The 15,456-nt window shown below is 42.5% G+C and overlaps 1 protein-coding gene across 2 annotated transcripts in view; it reads left to right on the forward strand.

Annotated features, from left to right (window-relative positions):
• NPTN (neuroplastin) overlaps window positions 1–10,024 on the forward strand; it is a 53,581-nt gene extending 43,557 nt beyond the window's left edge. For both annotated transcript variants that reach the window (XM_084816930.1, XM_084816931.1), the window contains 3 exons: window positions 4,120–4,141; window positions 7,387–7,448; window positions 8,997–10,024. In XM_084816930.1, the coding sequence (XP_084673056.1) occupies window positions 4,120–4,141; window positions 7,387–7,447 (83 nt within the window). In that variant the 3' untranslated portion in view covers window position 7,448; window positions 8,997–10,024. The remainder of the gene's footprint in view (window positions 1–4,119; window positions 4,142–7,386; window positions 7,449–8,996) is intronic.
• Window positions 10,025–15,456: the final 5,432 nt, after the last annotated feature.

A 15,456-nucleotide genomic window follows, 5' to 3' on the forward strand; every position in this document is an offset into this window, starting at 1 on the left:
GTGGGTTGGCAAAGTTTGTGGTTCCGTGTCTTCTCTCTTTACAAAATCTGAATGGAAGCTATACAGTCCAGTAGCCATTGCATATTACAGTACACACATAGGTCCTGTCTAACTTCTTACATATGAAAGGCACCTTTGTAAAGAAATTAACATGTTGCATGTATGTGAATTGTAACATATGATAGTCCCACATGTGTATCAGTCACTATGCATGCCAGAATTTTGTAATGTGGGACATGGCCTAAAAGACAAAGGGTGGCTTGTTTGGCAGACATGTTTTTGGCCACTGAAATGTTACTTTAAAAAAAAGTTTAATTATATGGCTTATCAAAGCACCCATGCAAATCCATATAGTTATGGCTTCTGGGATACTTCCTTGCAACTTCCTCTCCTTGCCCTCCCGCAGACATTTGCCTTTTTCTTCATCAGAATGTGCCTCTGTCCAGCATAGCATTACAAAAAGAAATAAGTATTTTCTTTGACTTAAGACAGGAAAATAGTATTTCATAGATGTGTTCCCTTTATTTAGATCTTCAGTTGGCAACTAGTTCTACAGGTGGCCCATGCAGGGAGTGAGGTGAAAATCCCTCTGTCCCCAAGTGATTTTGTTGCTCCAAAGCAAATCCATGCAGTGTCACATTTCTTTTCCTTTCTATATGAAATCGAAGAGATGGGCTAGACTCAGATGGGCTAGAGATGGGCACACTAGCAAAGAGAAGATCTCCTCTTGCTGACATTTGTTTGACTCGCCACCACCACCACCCAAGGGGTGGATATATCGGGGGGGGGGGAGGACTGCTCACTTGCTGCTGTTCTTATCTCTCTTAACTGCCCCCATCTACTTCAAGCAGTAAGGAAGCAGTTTTAGACTGTGGACTATTTGTTAGAAATATAACCCATATATACCAAGAAAAGAATCTGCTAGTTCAAGGCAAAGTCCCTATGCTCATCAGTGATTGCTCCAGTTATACTCCCTCTCCACTGCAGGGAAGAGGGCTCAGCTGCGGTGCTCTACTCCACAGAGCCGTAAGTCAATATAATGCACAGTCTGGCTTCTCAGTGCAGATTCTCACTTTACATTTTGTACTGTTAGTCTAATGTAGAGACCAAAGTAGGCATCTGTTTTTATACATTAGCACATTCTTATACCTTTTATCTTGCTCTTCCAACTGAAAATCCCCAAAACAACTACAAACATCACTTTTAAATACTGAATGTACCATTTTTATATAGCGTGAAAATTTGGCGCAAGTTCCTCTTAAAGATTATTCTTAAGTGGCAGCTCAAAAATCATTGGAACCTTGCTTTGGGGGATTTGAAAGGGACATTTTGTATGTGCATGTACCTTTCAGACTCAGTCAGAGGTGTTGTTTGGGTACTTTTGTACCATTATGCAAAACTAAAATGTGACGTTAGAATTGCCCTCGGACAGATAGGCAGGCTGTGTGGTGCCCACTCCATCACTAACTGCATGATACAAGCTTTAACTTTGGAATATCTTTTAAGAGTGCTGAGCATATAATACTTCTTTACAATGCATCCTGTGCATACATCTTGTGCCTGCAGTTGTTTTTATAGTGTAAAACTCTTTAACTTAATAAAGTCAGCTGAATACCTCCAGGATAGAAGTACCTTGCTGCAGAGTAATTGCTTTGGGGTAGCACTCTGAAAAAGGGCAAGGCCTATTACTCTGGATCCCTCCACCCATCAAAACAGAATACACAGGCATGCCTTGTCTTGTGTGGTGACAAGCTCAAATACTAGCAAATCACAGAATTACTAGACCATGCTGTTTGAGTTGTATTGTTATTTGTCAGTTACTATGACTTCTTTTTTTCCCCCTTCAATTGCATCATTCCTTTAAAAATGGTGGTAAGTGAGAGATCTGCATGCTTTGGAGTTCGTTTAATCTCCGCTTCAGTCTATACAATGCACAGTTCATAATGTTAACACTTTTCTTAGTTTTTCTCATTCACGTTCACAACTAATTTGGGTTTAAGTTTGCTGTTGAATCTTCATTTTCTAATTTGTACCATTTTTCTGTAGTTCTGTTCCTCCCTTTTTATCGGTCAACTTCTCTAGGATTTTGGTCCTTCTGTCTGTCACGTATTGTACCGTGCTGGGACTGATTTTGCAACGGCTAAGTGGCTGACCCACAAGCTAGTGATGTATAAAGGCTTTCTATAACAGCCACACTTGACTGGACATAGAAAGGAGGTGATGGCAATCCTGCCAGTCCAAGATATTGTTGCATGTAAACAGTACGGACCAAGCCGTGGCACCTAGTCCATCAGTGCTAGAGCAGCTATCTGGCTTCCTTTTGTAAAATGCAAAAGTATTTTTGTTAAACTTGCATACAGTAAAACCTTCATTTGTAAGCTCAGTCTTGTAACACCCAGGATTTTTGAGGATCACTGTGTCTTGGGTACTATAAGTCAGAGCTTGCAGACTGTTTGTTTATGAACAGGACAAGGGCCTGCATCTTTTTCAGAACTGGTTAGCAAAACACTCTCAGAGTGTGATTTTTATAGGCTGCTGTGACTGAAGCAAGGCTTTAAGTAGAATGATTGCTTTAATATGGCACTACTAACACTGCTAATTTCTAGAAAAAACTAAGCACTCTCACCAATGTCTCTCAGATTCCAGTAAAAGGCTCCCAAATGTTCAGTTTATATAATGTAGAGTCTATAGCATAGGCTGCCTCTAAGATCTTTTGGGAATTGAAAGATGTCCATTTGAGGGGAGACCTAGTTTTGCTGTAATGTGCTTTGTGTTTCAGTACCTGATGTGTCTCTGTATATCTCCACTGTATATACAGCACATTGATGTCTGGTTGTTCTTACTAGTCCTGGTTCTCTCTGTACCTTATTCTGATAGTTTGCTGTTAGTAACAGACTTTTGTGGACACTGGTGTGTCGCTAGTGTGTTATTTTGGCTGTAAAGCTGTTGGTTTGTGGTTAGCTCTTTTTATTTTGAGCGTTTTATTTATTTCTGTTCTGGTAACTGTGCTGGCGGTGGCTTTGCCTATCCGTTGCCTCCAAGGTACAGGTGGAGTAATGTTCAGCTTCGATCGACATTACTCCCAGTGTGTGCTCATGCAGTTGCCTACACTGTTAAGACTGTAGTTTCCATAACTGCTTTGTGTGCCCTAAGTCCCCTTGTGGAATCCTGCTGAGTTCAACGAAACAAAACACAAATTGGAAACTTTTTTTAGCTTGAGAAAATGATGATGAAACAGAGAAAACGTCAACCATGGAAGTTCTACAGCACAAGTTTGTGGATTGGGTTTTTCCAGTGCTTAAAAGGTGCCTATCTTTGTGTAATGTACTACAGCATTTTAAAGCATAAATGAAATGTGCAGTTGATCATAAAGAAGCCTATGTGAAAAGCCACACATTGATTTTTTTCCCATTTTCTGAAAAAAAAAAAATAACTTTCTGGCTCTCCCACCTAACAAGCTGAAGTCTCTGTGAAATGTAACACCAGTGTAACCTTCATACTATTTTATCAGAAACTCTTTTTTCCTCTATTTATATATGTAACCACAAAAGCTTGCTATTATTGGAGGGACTGCCTTTTGTTTAGCATCAATCAAAATTGCATCTTCCACTTTCCGAAACATAATTTTATTAAGACATCAAGCGTATGAAAGATGGTTCAGGAGAAGAGGCGGTATATACATGAACTCCTATACCAATGTTTTGCCTACTGAGAGTTAGGAGGAAATAAAATTACTTTTAGAAACAAACAGCAGGATTTTACAACTGAAATGTTGGTTTGTCTTCTCATCTATCTTGTAAGATTGAACCACTGGAACTTGGGGACAAGATGAGTCTGACCACATTGCAATACTCTGTCCACTACAGTTGCAGTTTTTCATGATGAGCATTCAAAGTGTTAACTGAAATCATTTTGAACAACATACCTTATCATCTAAACTCAAATCCAGAAAAAGTAAATTCATGAACCTTTGCAATACCAAATGGAATGGCCTTTAAATAAATGCTGTACATAGATGATACCGTTTGCTGTCCAGTGAGAGTTTACTACAGAACCTAATTGGGATCTTCCCTTTCCTCTTTCTTTCCTTCATTGGATCACAACAAATTCCTGCTGCAGATGATGAACCAGCTGGGCCAATGTAAGTACTTGAGAATTGGTGGGCCTGTTTCTGCAATCTGGGGCAACAGCTCTCTGCAGTTGTCCACACCCACAATGTTTTGTCTGTCATGGAGCCCCTGCACATTGCAAAGGATTCCAGAACATTGTGTTGTACGTGGAGCTGCCTTTGAAGACACTTGATACAGAATATAACTTCTGGAATTTTGACTGGCACGGCTTGGTTTTGACCATATTATGCCAGTTTGGGAAAGAGCTTCCCTGGCTTCCTGCTTGCTTCCAAACCTAGTTCAAAGTGATAGTCTGTACCTTTAAATTCCTAAATGGAATGTACCCCTTTATAGTCTGCCCATGCTTTAAGTTCCTCTGCTAAGGCCCTCCTGCATGAGCAGCCCCATCAGAGGTGAAGCAGAGGTTAACACAGGGGGGCTTTTTGGCCATGGCATCTCAGTTATAGAATTCCCTCCTCAAGGACGTCCAACATTATCATTTGGGCACTAAGCAAGATATTTTATTCACTTGAGCATTATTAAAATTCAATTAGTGATGTGTTTTTAGTATTGCTTTAGTAGTTCCATCTGTTGGAGAGGAGAAGCCAAATATTGCTGGGGTCTCAGCACAGCAGGCCACACGTGCATTTTTCACTACCTTGTTAACGGTATTGGTATATTGTAGGTCTGTGCATGGACCCTCCCCCCAACCCACTTTGGAGGCTGATTCAGACCTTCTGAATTGGCCCTGACCTGCTTTGGACCAATTCAGACCCTGTCTGACCCGCTTCCAGCTCCGGATCCAAATTGAGATTCGGAAATCTGAATTATTCAGATTTTACCTTTTCCCAATGACTTTTATTGGAAAACAGAAGCAACCATAACTTTTTCAGTTTTTATGATAAATACATGACATTTAGGGACCTGGCAACTGCCATGGAGGTGACTGAACCTGCCAAAGTTCAGACAATTTGTCCAAGTAGTTTTTGTACTAGACACAGGTAACATTTGCTTTTTTCAACAAAAAAAAAAAATCTGTCAAGGCAAAGGGCTATAATTTTTCAGTGCTTCCACAGAAGTGTATGAAATTGGGGACCTTGTAGCCTTTATGGAGGTGACTGAACCCACCACATTTCAGGCAGTTAGGTTCAGCGGCTTTTCTGCTAGCCATGCATAAGGTTTCCTTTTCTCAGAAACTCAAACCAAAGGTAATATAACGGGATAATCACTCAGAGAACTTAGGTGTTTAAGGTGACAGGAGGAGGTCAGCTTCCCTAATCTCTGATGTAGGTTTTTTTTGAAGTGCAAAATAACCCCTCTCCCCTAGTACTTTCCTATTCAGCTTCACACTGGATGGCCTTAGGCTGTCTCTGGCTGAATACACATTACCTGGGGGGGAAGTCACACTGAATTCAGAAGAGCTTATATTATTGCACTTTCACTACTCTAAGTAATTTTATTTTTATAACCCCCCCCCCTTTGCGTTTTTTCTAATAGCCCAAACATTAAAGTGACAGGGTTTTCTAATAGCCCAAACATTAAAGTGACAGGGTTTTCTAATAGCCCAAACATTAAAGTGACAGGGTTTTCTAAAGCCCAAACATTAAAGTGACAGGGTTTTCCAATAGCCCAGACATTAAAGTGACAGGGTTTTCCAATAGCCCAGACATTGAAGCGACAGCTACTTCACCCAGGCACCAGGCAGGTAGGCAGAGAGGAGAGGCAGCTGTGGGCAACGGGCACAGCAGGGTGCAAGGATGCCATAGGCTCATGTTATTGAAGCCACCAGACCCAGTTATTTCATCCTGGCACCAGGCAGGCAGAGGCCGCAGAGTAAATGAACTGGAGGCGAGCCAGCGTGGCTACTAGTGCTGCTGATCCCACCAGCACTTCACCCACTCCCACCTCTGCCCCTGCCAAGACCAGCACCACAGGTGGCTGTACCCCACGCTTCGTGATAGTAGTACATTACTATTTGTGTGTGCGTGCTGCTTTGCCCACTATATTAAATGTGAAATGCTTTGGCCACAAATGGCTTGTATTGTTTGAGTGCTCAGCTGCACTCACATAGCAGTGTGCCCAGCTGAAAAGTGGAAAGGAAAAACTACCTAAAAAGCGACAGGATAGGGAAGTAGGCAAGCACCACTACACTAAGCCTAACAGAAGAGAAAGGGGTTTTGTTTTGTTTTTTAAGAATAGATGAAGACAGAAGGTTTTAAAAAGGGGAAAGGGAAGGAAGCGGGGAGTGAAAGATCAAGGGAACAACCAAAAGCCAAACAACTAGGAGATTGTTTTTAGTATTTGGGGGGCGGGGTTATAGACTGCATGAAAGATTGAATGGAAGAGGAAAGATTTGAGAAGGTCTGGTAAAGGAATAGTAAGCTCAGAAAGATCCACACAATCCAAAACTTTCCTGTCTCCTACCAAGTCTCTCTCACACTGGAAAGACAAATGAAGCAGAAATCTCTCCTGATATTCTCAACCCCTCCTCCACCGCTGTCATTGGAGGCTGCTGGGTTACAAGTTCAGCCCTATTGGTGGCTGTAGGTGTCACTCACAAAGGCTCAGTTCCCCCCTCCCTATTCGTACATTGCCCAGACAGGCTATCTGGGCTTTCCAAAACACCAAAGCGAACTGAAGTGCTTCAGAGCCCCCCATCGGCTTCAGACCACCTCGGAACACTTTGGATTCGGGGTTCAGGTCTGAGGCGGTAAAGGTAAAGGTGTCCCCAGCCAGTTGTGTCCGACTCTAGGGTGCGGTGCTCATCCCCGTTTCTACGCCGAAGAGCCAGCGCTGTCCGAAGACGCTTCCGTGGTCATGTGGCCGGCATGACTGAACACCGAGGTGCACGGAACGCTGTTACCTTTCCCGCCGAGGCAGTACCTATTTATCTACTTGCAATTTCTTGCTTTCGAACTGCTAGGTTGGCAGAAGCTGGGACTGAAGACGGGAGCTCACTCCGTCATGCAGTACTCGGGTCTCGAACTGCTGACCTGCCGACCTTCCAGTCTGCAGTTCAGCGTCTTAACCACTAAGCCACCACGGCCCTCTGAGGCAGTACATAACCCTAGTATATTGAATGGTCTGTACAGAAACGGATGCACTGTCAGTAAAATATCAGTGATGCATTCAGCTGTTATTCAGAAGATCGCTGTGGAACCTCACCACTGCCCTATTCAGAAGGCTTGGGAATGCTTGCATGAAATCTGTTTTGCATTTTATTCACACTGAATTTTCTTTTTCACAACTTAATTCTGCTGCCTTTTTTCTTCCCTAGGAAAACAAACTCCACAAACAACCACAAAGACAAAAATCTACGCCAGAGAAACACAAATTAAAGTAAGGCTTATATAAGTCGGTCTAAAATGTGAGAGTTTTGTAAATCATAGTTTTCTGTGGTTTTCTTTTCTTTTTTTTAAAGCTAGAGTAAAGGAACAACAGGTGAACTAACTAGAGAGCCAAGTGTTTCATCATGGCATTAGGCTTGGACACACCTAACTGCATAGGATTGGACTGATTTTTGTAGTTTAAAATGTTTTATAAGTAGGGAAGAACTAGAAAATTAGTTTTGGAAATGATTTTCTGGGTAGGATTGCATTCCCCTTGAAAAGAATGGCCACTTGGCCTCAGAGTGCTTCTGGACCCAGCCTTGTTCCTGGATGCTCCTGGCTGTGCCCAAGAATGTTTCTGCACAATTGTGGTTGGTAGGATAAAGCAATTCTGGCTGTTGTCACACATGTCGTGGTCTAATCCAGATTAGATTTCTGTAATGTGCTCGATGTGGGGCTGCCCCTGAAACGTGCTGGGAAACCTTAGCTGGTACAAATTGGTGGCCAGACTGGTCCCTGGAGCCTGCTTTTCTGATCATATTACTCCAGTTTGGCCTCGTCTGCACTGGCTCCCCATTTGTTTCCAGGTGCCATTCAAAGTGTTGGTTCTTATCTACCAGTCCCTAAACGTTTTGCAGCAGCATATGTGAAGCTTCTCCCATATGATTTGGCCCACCCTTTGCATTCAATAATGGCGGCTCTGGGCCAGTTCACATGATTGCCGCAGCCCATTGTGGCTAATTTAAGCTATGGTGTATGGCGGCACGTGGTGGTGGCCACTGTGAATATTCAACCCTTGGGCTCTTTTAGGGTTGTGGGTAGTTTATGAACCACACCAACAACCCACCCTATCTGCGTTCGGATGGCACAGTAAGCCGCAGCAGCTGGCCACTACAGCTTGAATATTCACAGTGGCCACCACCACGTGCCGCAGATACACTGTGACTTAAGCCACAGTGGGCTGCGGTGATCATGCAGACTGGGTCTTTATGTATCCCACCACTTTCAGATGAATGCTTGATTGGGATGTGAGGCAGGATATTTTATACTGTAGAGTCCAGATGATGGAACTCCATAGAGAGATGTCGTTAGCTCTTTATCTTAAACTTTAGGTGTGCTGCTAAGATATTTGTTTAATTTGTTTTAACCTGCTCTTATGTTTAGTAATTTTTGGATTGTTTTGTTTTGATGTTAGTAGTTTTGTAAGCCACTTAATTCTATGTGTTCCTTCTGATATTTCTATAAATATTGAAATGTTTGAGTGTTGTTGTTGTTATGGCAGGCTTCACCAGACATTTCTGATGTTTCTGAACATTTTTTCTACATCTTTCCTAGCTGATAGCTTAAGAGATAAGATACTGGTAGAAACAACTTAGAAGAGATTACTTTAGATGTTTGACAATGCAATCCTTTACATGCCTACTTAGAAATAAGCCCCACTGAGTTCAATGGGGCTTATTCCGAGGTAAGTGTGTGTGTAGGATTGCAGCCTCATTCTGTGTTATGTTGCACATTATATTCAGGGTGTAATTAACCACTAACTGTTCTCATTTTTCAGAGCTTTAAGTTTGAGAGACTGATGGAAATATCACCTGCTAAACTGAATAATTGGAATGGTTGGTTTTCACACTCCACTCCTAGCTCTGATGTTTTTCTTTAAAGTGAGCAACAATGACTGTCTAAAGCATGCCTTATTTAGCCTCTCCTGTAAGGATGACCTAGCCGATACATTTAATAATGCTTCAGTATAGAGGGTGTAAAATATTTTGGGCTTGATGTGTTGTGAATGTTGCTTTTTTTTCTTTGAGAACATTAAGTATTACAGGAAAAATTCCAATCTTGCATGCAGCATTTTTTTACTTCCTCCATGTAGCTGTTAAAATTAGTAAAGCTCCAAGATGCACTGCTGCCATCTAGTGATAACTTTTGTAAAGTACAGCAAAACCTAAAATATATACAGTATATATTTATATTTTTGGGGAGGGGAAACCCAACTACAGTAAATATTTGATTTTTAAGCTGCTAAATTCATTCCTTGTATTGTATGTCTGAGAGCTGAGAGAATCATGTCCAGTATATAAGAGGAGTAATATAAGTTGAAATTTATTCTAAGGGCTTAATCTATATAGAAAGACTTAGATAACCTATAATCAAAGATTGCAAGAACTGGGATAGTCCAATAGGTGATGATGAAACACAGTAAAACACTTTAGTTTATAAATATTATTATGACTGCTTTTTAAGTGATTTTTTTTGTTAAATCATGTAAATTTGTCATCCTTTTGCACTGATGTGTTCACGTTCTTGTACATTCAATTCAAGCCGAATTTTATAATTTACTTTTTTGTTTTAATGACGTTGAAATGTTATGGCATGGTGATACTCTATGCAACAGGTTTCTTTCAGTTTGACATTAATTTTTCATGTTGATTTAAAGACTGTAGAATCACAGATATAACAGGGTTCTTAGACCATGGTGTAGCCATAGATGCATGAACTTGTGATGTGTGTACTTGTTGAAGTGCAATGATGTGTATAAAAAGTAGATTCACCTGTTTTTAAAAATAAAACACTGATAAAAGCCTGGATTTGAGACTGTCTCTCAATTATCCCATCAAACTAGAATGTTGTGTTTATACCATATCTCCAGTGGTAATCTTAAGCCTAAGCACAAGAAGCTGCCTTATACCATATCATTTGTCCACCTAGCCCAGTCCTGACAACAGGTCTCCAGATTCTCAGACAATGGCTCTTCCATGTTCCTGCTACCTAAAAGCCTTTAAGGGTAAATACCAGGGATTGAGCCCGGGACCTTCTGTTTTTCAAAGCATGTCCACATCTTCCACAAAAGCAGAGAAGCCCTTATCCAAAAGGCATAAGTCTGTCTAAATCCTCAGCAGTCTGCTGGAGTGCTGAAATGCAAGAGGAAGCTCTAAGCGATGGCAAATTTCTGGATAGGGGTGAATGCTCCTTCCTTGTTCTCCTCGACCTCTCAGCGGCTTTTGATACCGTTGACCACGGTATCCTCCTGGACCGCCTGGAGGGGTTGGGCATTGGAGACACCATATTGCGGTGGTTCCGGTCCTTCCTCTCCGGCAGGTACCAGAGGGTAGCACTGGGAGAGGAGGTTTCGGACCCGTGGCCACTCACTTGTGGGGTGCCACAGGGTTCCATCCTCTCCCCGATGCTATTTAACATCTATGTGAAGCCGCTGGGGGCTATCATCAGGAGGTTTGGGATGCAGTGTCATCAATATGCAGATGACACGCAGCTCTACTTCTTGTTCAAATCTTCACCAAGGTTGGCCGTAGAATCCCTGTCCAAATGTCTGGAGACGGTGAGTGGCTGGATGGGGAGGAATAGGCTGAAGCTGAACCCTGACAAGACCGAGGTACTTTTGGTGGGAGACAAGAGGAGGCTAGGGGATGTTGACCTGGTGTTGAATGGGGTACAGCTACCCTTGAAAGACCAGGTCTGCAGCCTGGGGGTCATTTTGGACTCCCAGCTGTCCATGGAGGCTCAGGTGTCAGCTGTGAGCCGGACAGCGCTGTATCAACTCCATCTGATACGGCGGCTGCGCCCCTTCCTTCCCGACCGTCTGCTCCCATCAGTAGTACATGCCCTGGTCTCCTCTCGTTTAGACGACTGTAATGCGCTCTACCCTTGAAGACGGTTCGGAAGCTGCAGCTGGTACAGAATGCGGCGGCTCGCCTGATTAAAGGCAGCCGCCGGCGAGATCACATCACTCCAGTGCTGAAGGAGTTGCACTGGTTACCAGTTGTTTTCTGGGCCAAATTCAAGGTGTTGGTTTTGACCTTTAAAACCCTATATGGTTCCGGCCCAGCCTATCTTAAGGAGCGCCTCCAGCAGCACCAGACAGGCCGCTTAACAAGATCAGCCTCAGATGGCCTTCTCTCTGTCCCATCAGCCAGGACAGCTAGACTGGTAGGGACGAGGGAGAGGGCCTTTTCTGTAGTGGCCCCCACTCTGTGGAACTCCCTCCCTAGGGAACTCTGTCATGCCCCCTCTTTAATGAGCTTCCGTCGTGCATTAAAAAGTGGCTGTTCAGGCAGGCATTTGGGGTGGGTTAGGGTATTTTAGAAAATGTTTTTATTGTAGAATTTTATTGTTTTATTGTATGTTGTACATCGCCCAGAGTGGCTGGGTGACCAGCCAGGTGGGCGATTAATAAATTAAATAATAAATAAATAAATAAATAAAATTTATTTATTTATTCCATTTCATTTCTATACCACCCAATAGCTGAAGCCCTCTGAGTGGTTCACAGAAATTAAAACCAAACAGCACACAATAAAACAATATAAAATATATAGAACATTAAAACCACAATATCATAGAATAGTATAGTAGGGTTGGAAGGGGCCTACAAGGCCATATATGCATATAACAATATGTTGCAGAAGCGTATCAACAAATGTAATTTAAAAAGAAGTCACAGCATTTTAAAAATATAAGCAGGATAAAATTTTATACTTTTCAATCTGCATAAGGCTCTGTCTATTTCTTACTTTTCCTCCCAGGAGTACGTCATTCTTCCCTCCTCAATTTTATCCTCACAATAACGCAGTGAGATATGTTAGGCTGAAAGATTGTGACTGGCCCAAGGTCACTGAATGAGCTTTATTACTGAGCAGGGATTTGAAATCTGTTCTCCCCAGTCAGACTCTAACCACTACATCATACTAGCTACACATACTCACCCCATTGGTTTACACTTTGCTTTCAAATGGTTTTCATTGTTAAGCAGCTGAGTGTGACTTCGTTGCAGTTCTTGTCTTGCTGTATCGGTTACTTGAATTGGTACATATTCTGTAAGCCTCTACACCCTGCTGCAGCAGTGTTCTGCTGCCTCTTGGGAAATTTGCAAACTGGACCCAGTACATATGCTGTCAATGCTATTGCAAAGCCACAGAGGAAAAGCTGGCATTTTACCTTTTAAGCTCTTATAATATACCCAGCATGGACTAAATTAATGTCCATTCTGGGTCTTTTCAGGTACATTTTTAAAGCCAGTGCCAATACACACACTTTTAACAGCTGTGCTATTATGTAACAGGCCTCTTCTAAAGGGTTCTATTACAGCAATACCACGCTTGCTTTCTCTAACCAGTAACCTATTTATTCTAAGTGCTGTTGCCCCCCCCCCCTTTGAGAATCAACAGTATAGGGAAAGGTATCTAATAAGTGCATTGTTTGTTCCAACAAAAAAATTAATGGAATATACTTGTTGGCCAATCCAATCTTCAATTAATTTGTCTGTTTTATTTGCCCATTTCTGCAATATTCTTAGACATCCTCTGACCAAAGAGGCAGCTGGTCTCTACTACTCGCAAGCCAACACTATCTTGGTTGTCTACAAATTCATTATCACAAGTTCCAAAATGTGTTAAAAAAAATCTCCAAAAGGTTAATACAGTCCTTAAATCAGAATTCACCCTGCACTTACACAGCTCTTATTTTTATTTTTTGTAATTTACAAAAACATAAGCAAATGATAACGTCCTGCCACCTACTTTCTAGATTGGTGTGATGAACTTTTTCACAATCTAGGACTGCATTGCATAACCTGGCACCTTCCAGATGTGGAGGACTACAACGCCACTTATCTTCAGCCAATTGCCGTCCCTACTGGGAATGGTGGGAGTTTTAGTCCAACACATATGCAGGGTGCCAGATTGGGGAAAGGTAATCTAGGACACTCAGCTGCATCTTAGTTTTGACTCATCTAGGAGCTTCCACAGAACTCAAAATACTTCGTTTATTAAAATTTTTCAACATGCTTCTTGGATAGCATTTAAAAAACAAAAACAAACCACAGAAACAGTAACGCTAGGAGAACAATCCTATGGTCCCTGGGAGTACGTCCCAGAGACTATAGGATTGCTCAGAAAAACCCTTCCAAGGTCAGAGACAGTGCTCAGACCTTGGAAGGGGGAGTCAGAGATCTGACCCCCACACCCCACCCTCTTGCAGCCAGCGCAGAAATAACTGTCGGCTGCCCTATAAGGTTGGAAAAGCAACCTTGGAGGAGGAAAGGGGGTGTTCCAGTTGGCATGAGGAGTGGGGAGGCTGAAGAGGCAAGGATATAATTTATCTTGAGCCTCATCCAGCCTCCTTCCCTCCCCCTCCAAAGCACCTTTGCTAGACCGGCTGAAAAGCCCGTCTAGCAAACATAAAGGAGATTGGAGGACGAGGAGGCAAAGGTCACCTCCACCATTCCTCCCGCCCTGCTGGCTTCAGCCCAGCAGGGTGCCAGAATCTCTGACGCTTCCCAGCAGATAGGACACAATCAATAGGATTGCGCCCTAAAACAGTCAAATCAGACATGAACAATACAGTCAAGTACAATTAGAAGCTAGGGAGAAGAAGAAAAAATTCATATGTCAAGGTGAATAGAAACACTGCAATTCTGTTGAAGTATCTTCACTGTGGATGAGTGTTGCTAATTTAGTCTCACACAATGACCCATTTGGTTGTCACCCTGAGTTGCTAGGGAAAGGGCACAGTTGAGTTATCGCAGTCAACATCACCTTAAGTCTCAGAGGTTTGTTATCATATAACTTACCATGGACCTTTAACATCAGCATGTTAAGATCCTTACCAAAGTCATTTTGATATGGTTCATGTGATCGTCTTTGGGCTTCTTCATCATGCAAACTATACAGGTTCATGAAGAAACCTATTTGTATGAACTGTTGGTATGCCAGTATACTCAACAGCCAATTCTTTGGATTGTAGCAGCATGTTTTAGAGCCAGCACAATCAGTGAACATTTCAAACCTGTTGAAAGGAGAATATGAGCATTGGTATCATTTAAACAACAAGGATTCTCTTAAATGTATTTTTTTAAAAATCGGTTACAGTTCTATCATCATCCACTCTAGCAGCGAGCAGGTGGTTGAGTGCTGACAAAACTGGAGCCAAAAAAGGGCCATTGAGAAACAAGAGGAGGGTATCTCTGTGTTTGTGTGAACCCCTGAGGTATGCAGAAGTATCCCCCCCCCCAAAAAAAAACCCTTGTAACACAAAAGGAGGCAAAAAAGAGAAGAAAAACAGCCCATTGATGACAGCATACTTGGTGGTCTCCAAGAGCCATTAGTGTCAGCTGGAAAAGACAAATGGAACCCATGAAGTGGGGGGGGGGCAGCCATCCCCAACCTGATGCTCTTCAGATATTTTGGATTACAACTTCCATCAGCCCCCACCAGTGTGGCCAATGGTAAGGGATAGTAGGAGCTGTAGTCCAAACATCTGGAGGAGGGGGCACCAGGTTGGGGAAGGCTGCCTCACAGCTTATAATATTCTGGAGAACAACATGGTTGGCTGGAACCCTAAAGAGCAGAACACCTGTTAGGGATGAGGATGCGCTGCAACCTTTTGTTGCAGATCGCACTGCAACAGATTTTAAACCAAAACATCTGAAATTAAACTTCCAGAAGACTGTATATGTGAAGTGTTGCTTGACAGTTTGCAAGGCAGTTACTCTGAAATATTTCATGTTGTGATTCCACTTGAAATGCAGTACAAACTAAGTGAATGCTAACAGATTGGTTTTCATAAACCTTGTCCTAAAGCACAATTTTACTTATCTCCATGTTTCTTGAATGAGCATCATTCTTTTAGTGGGGGTAGATTTGGAACAAGAAAAGAGAGCTAAATTTTGCTCCGATGTCCATCTTCTGCAGATCTGAGTACAGAGGAAATCTGTTCTTCCTGTTTGTAGGTGATGGCTGGGTCAGCGTCAAGGGTCACTATGGTCAGGCATCTGCAGAGGGCCCACACCCCAACAAGGAGCCTGGTGACAAGAGCCCCCTGGACCAGCTTTTCTTCTTTATTATTGCAACCTGCTTGTTCACACTCTTCTTGCTTCAGCCCAGACAATGGTACTGGTGAGGATGAGGAGCAGTGGATGCCAGTGCCTGTGTGCTTACTGGCTTTCTGCTTGGCAAACAAGTAGGTGATAGATGAGGAAGAGGAGGAGGAGAAATAGCAGCTGG

This window comes from Heloderma suspectum, chromosome 11 (genome assembly GCF_057233095.1).
Source record: "Heloderma suspectum isolate Gila_16-S chromosome 11, 16-S_ref, whole genome shotgun sequence".
Taxonomy (NCBI): domain Eukaryota; kingdom Metazoa; phylum Chordata; class Lepidosauria; order Squamata; family Helodermatidae; genus Heloderma; species Heloderma suspectum.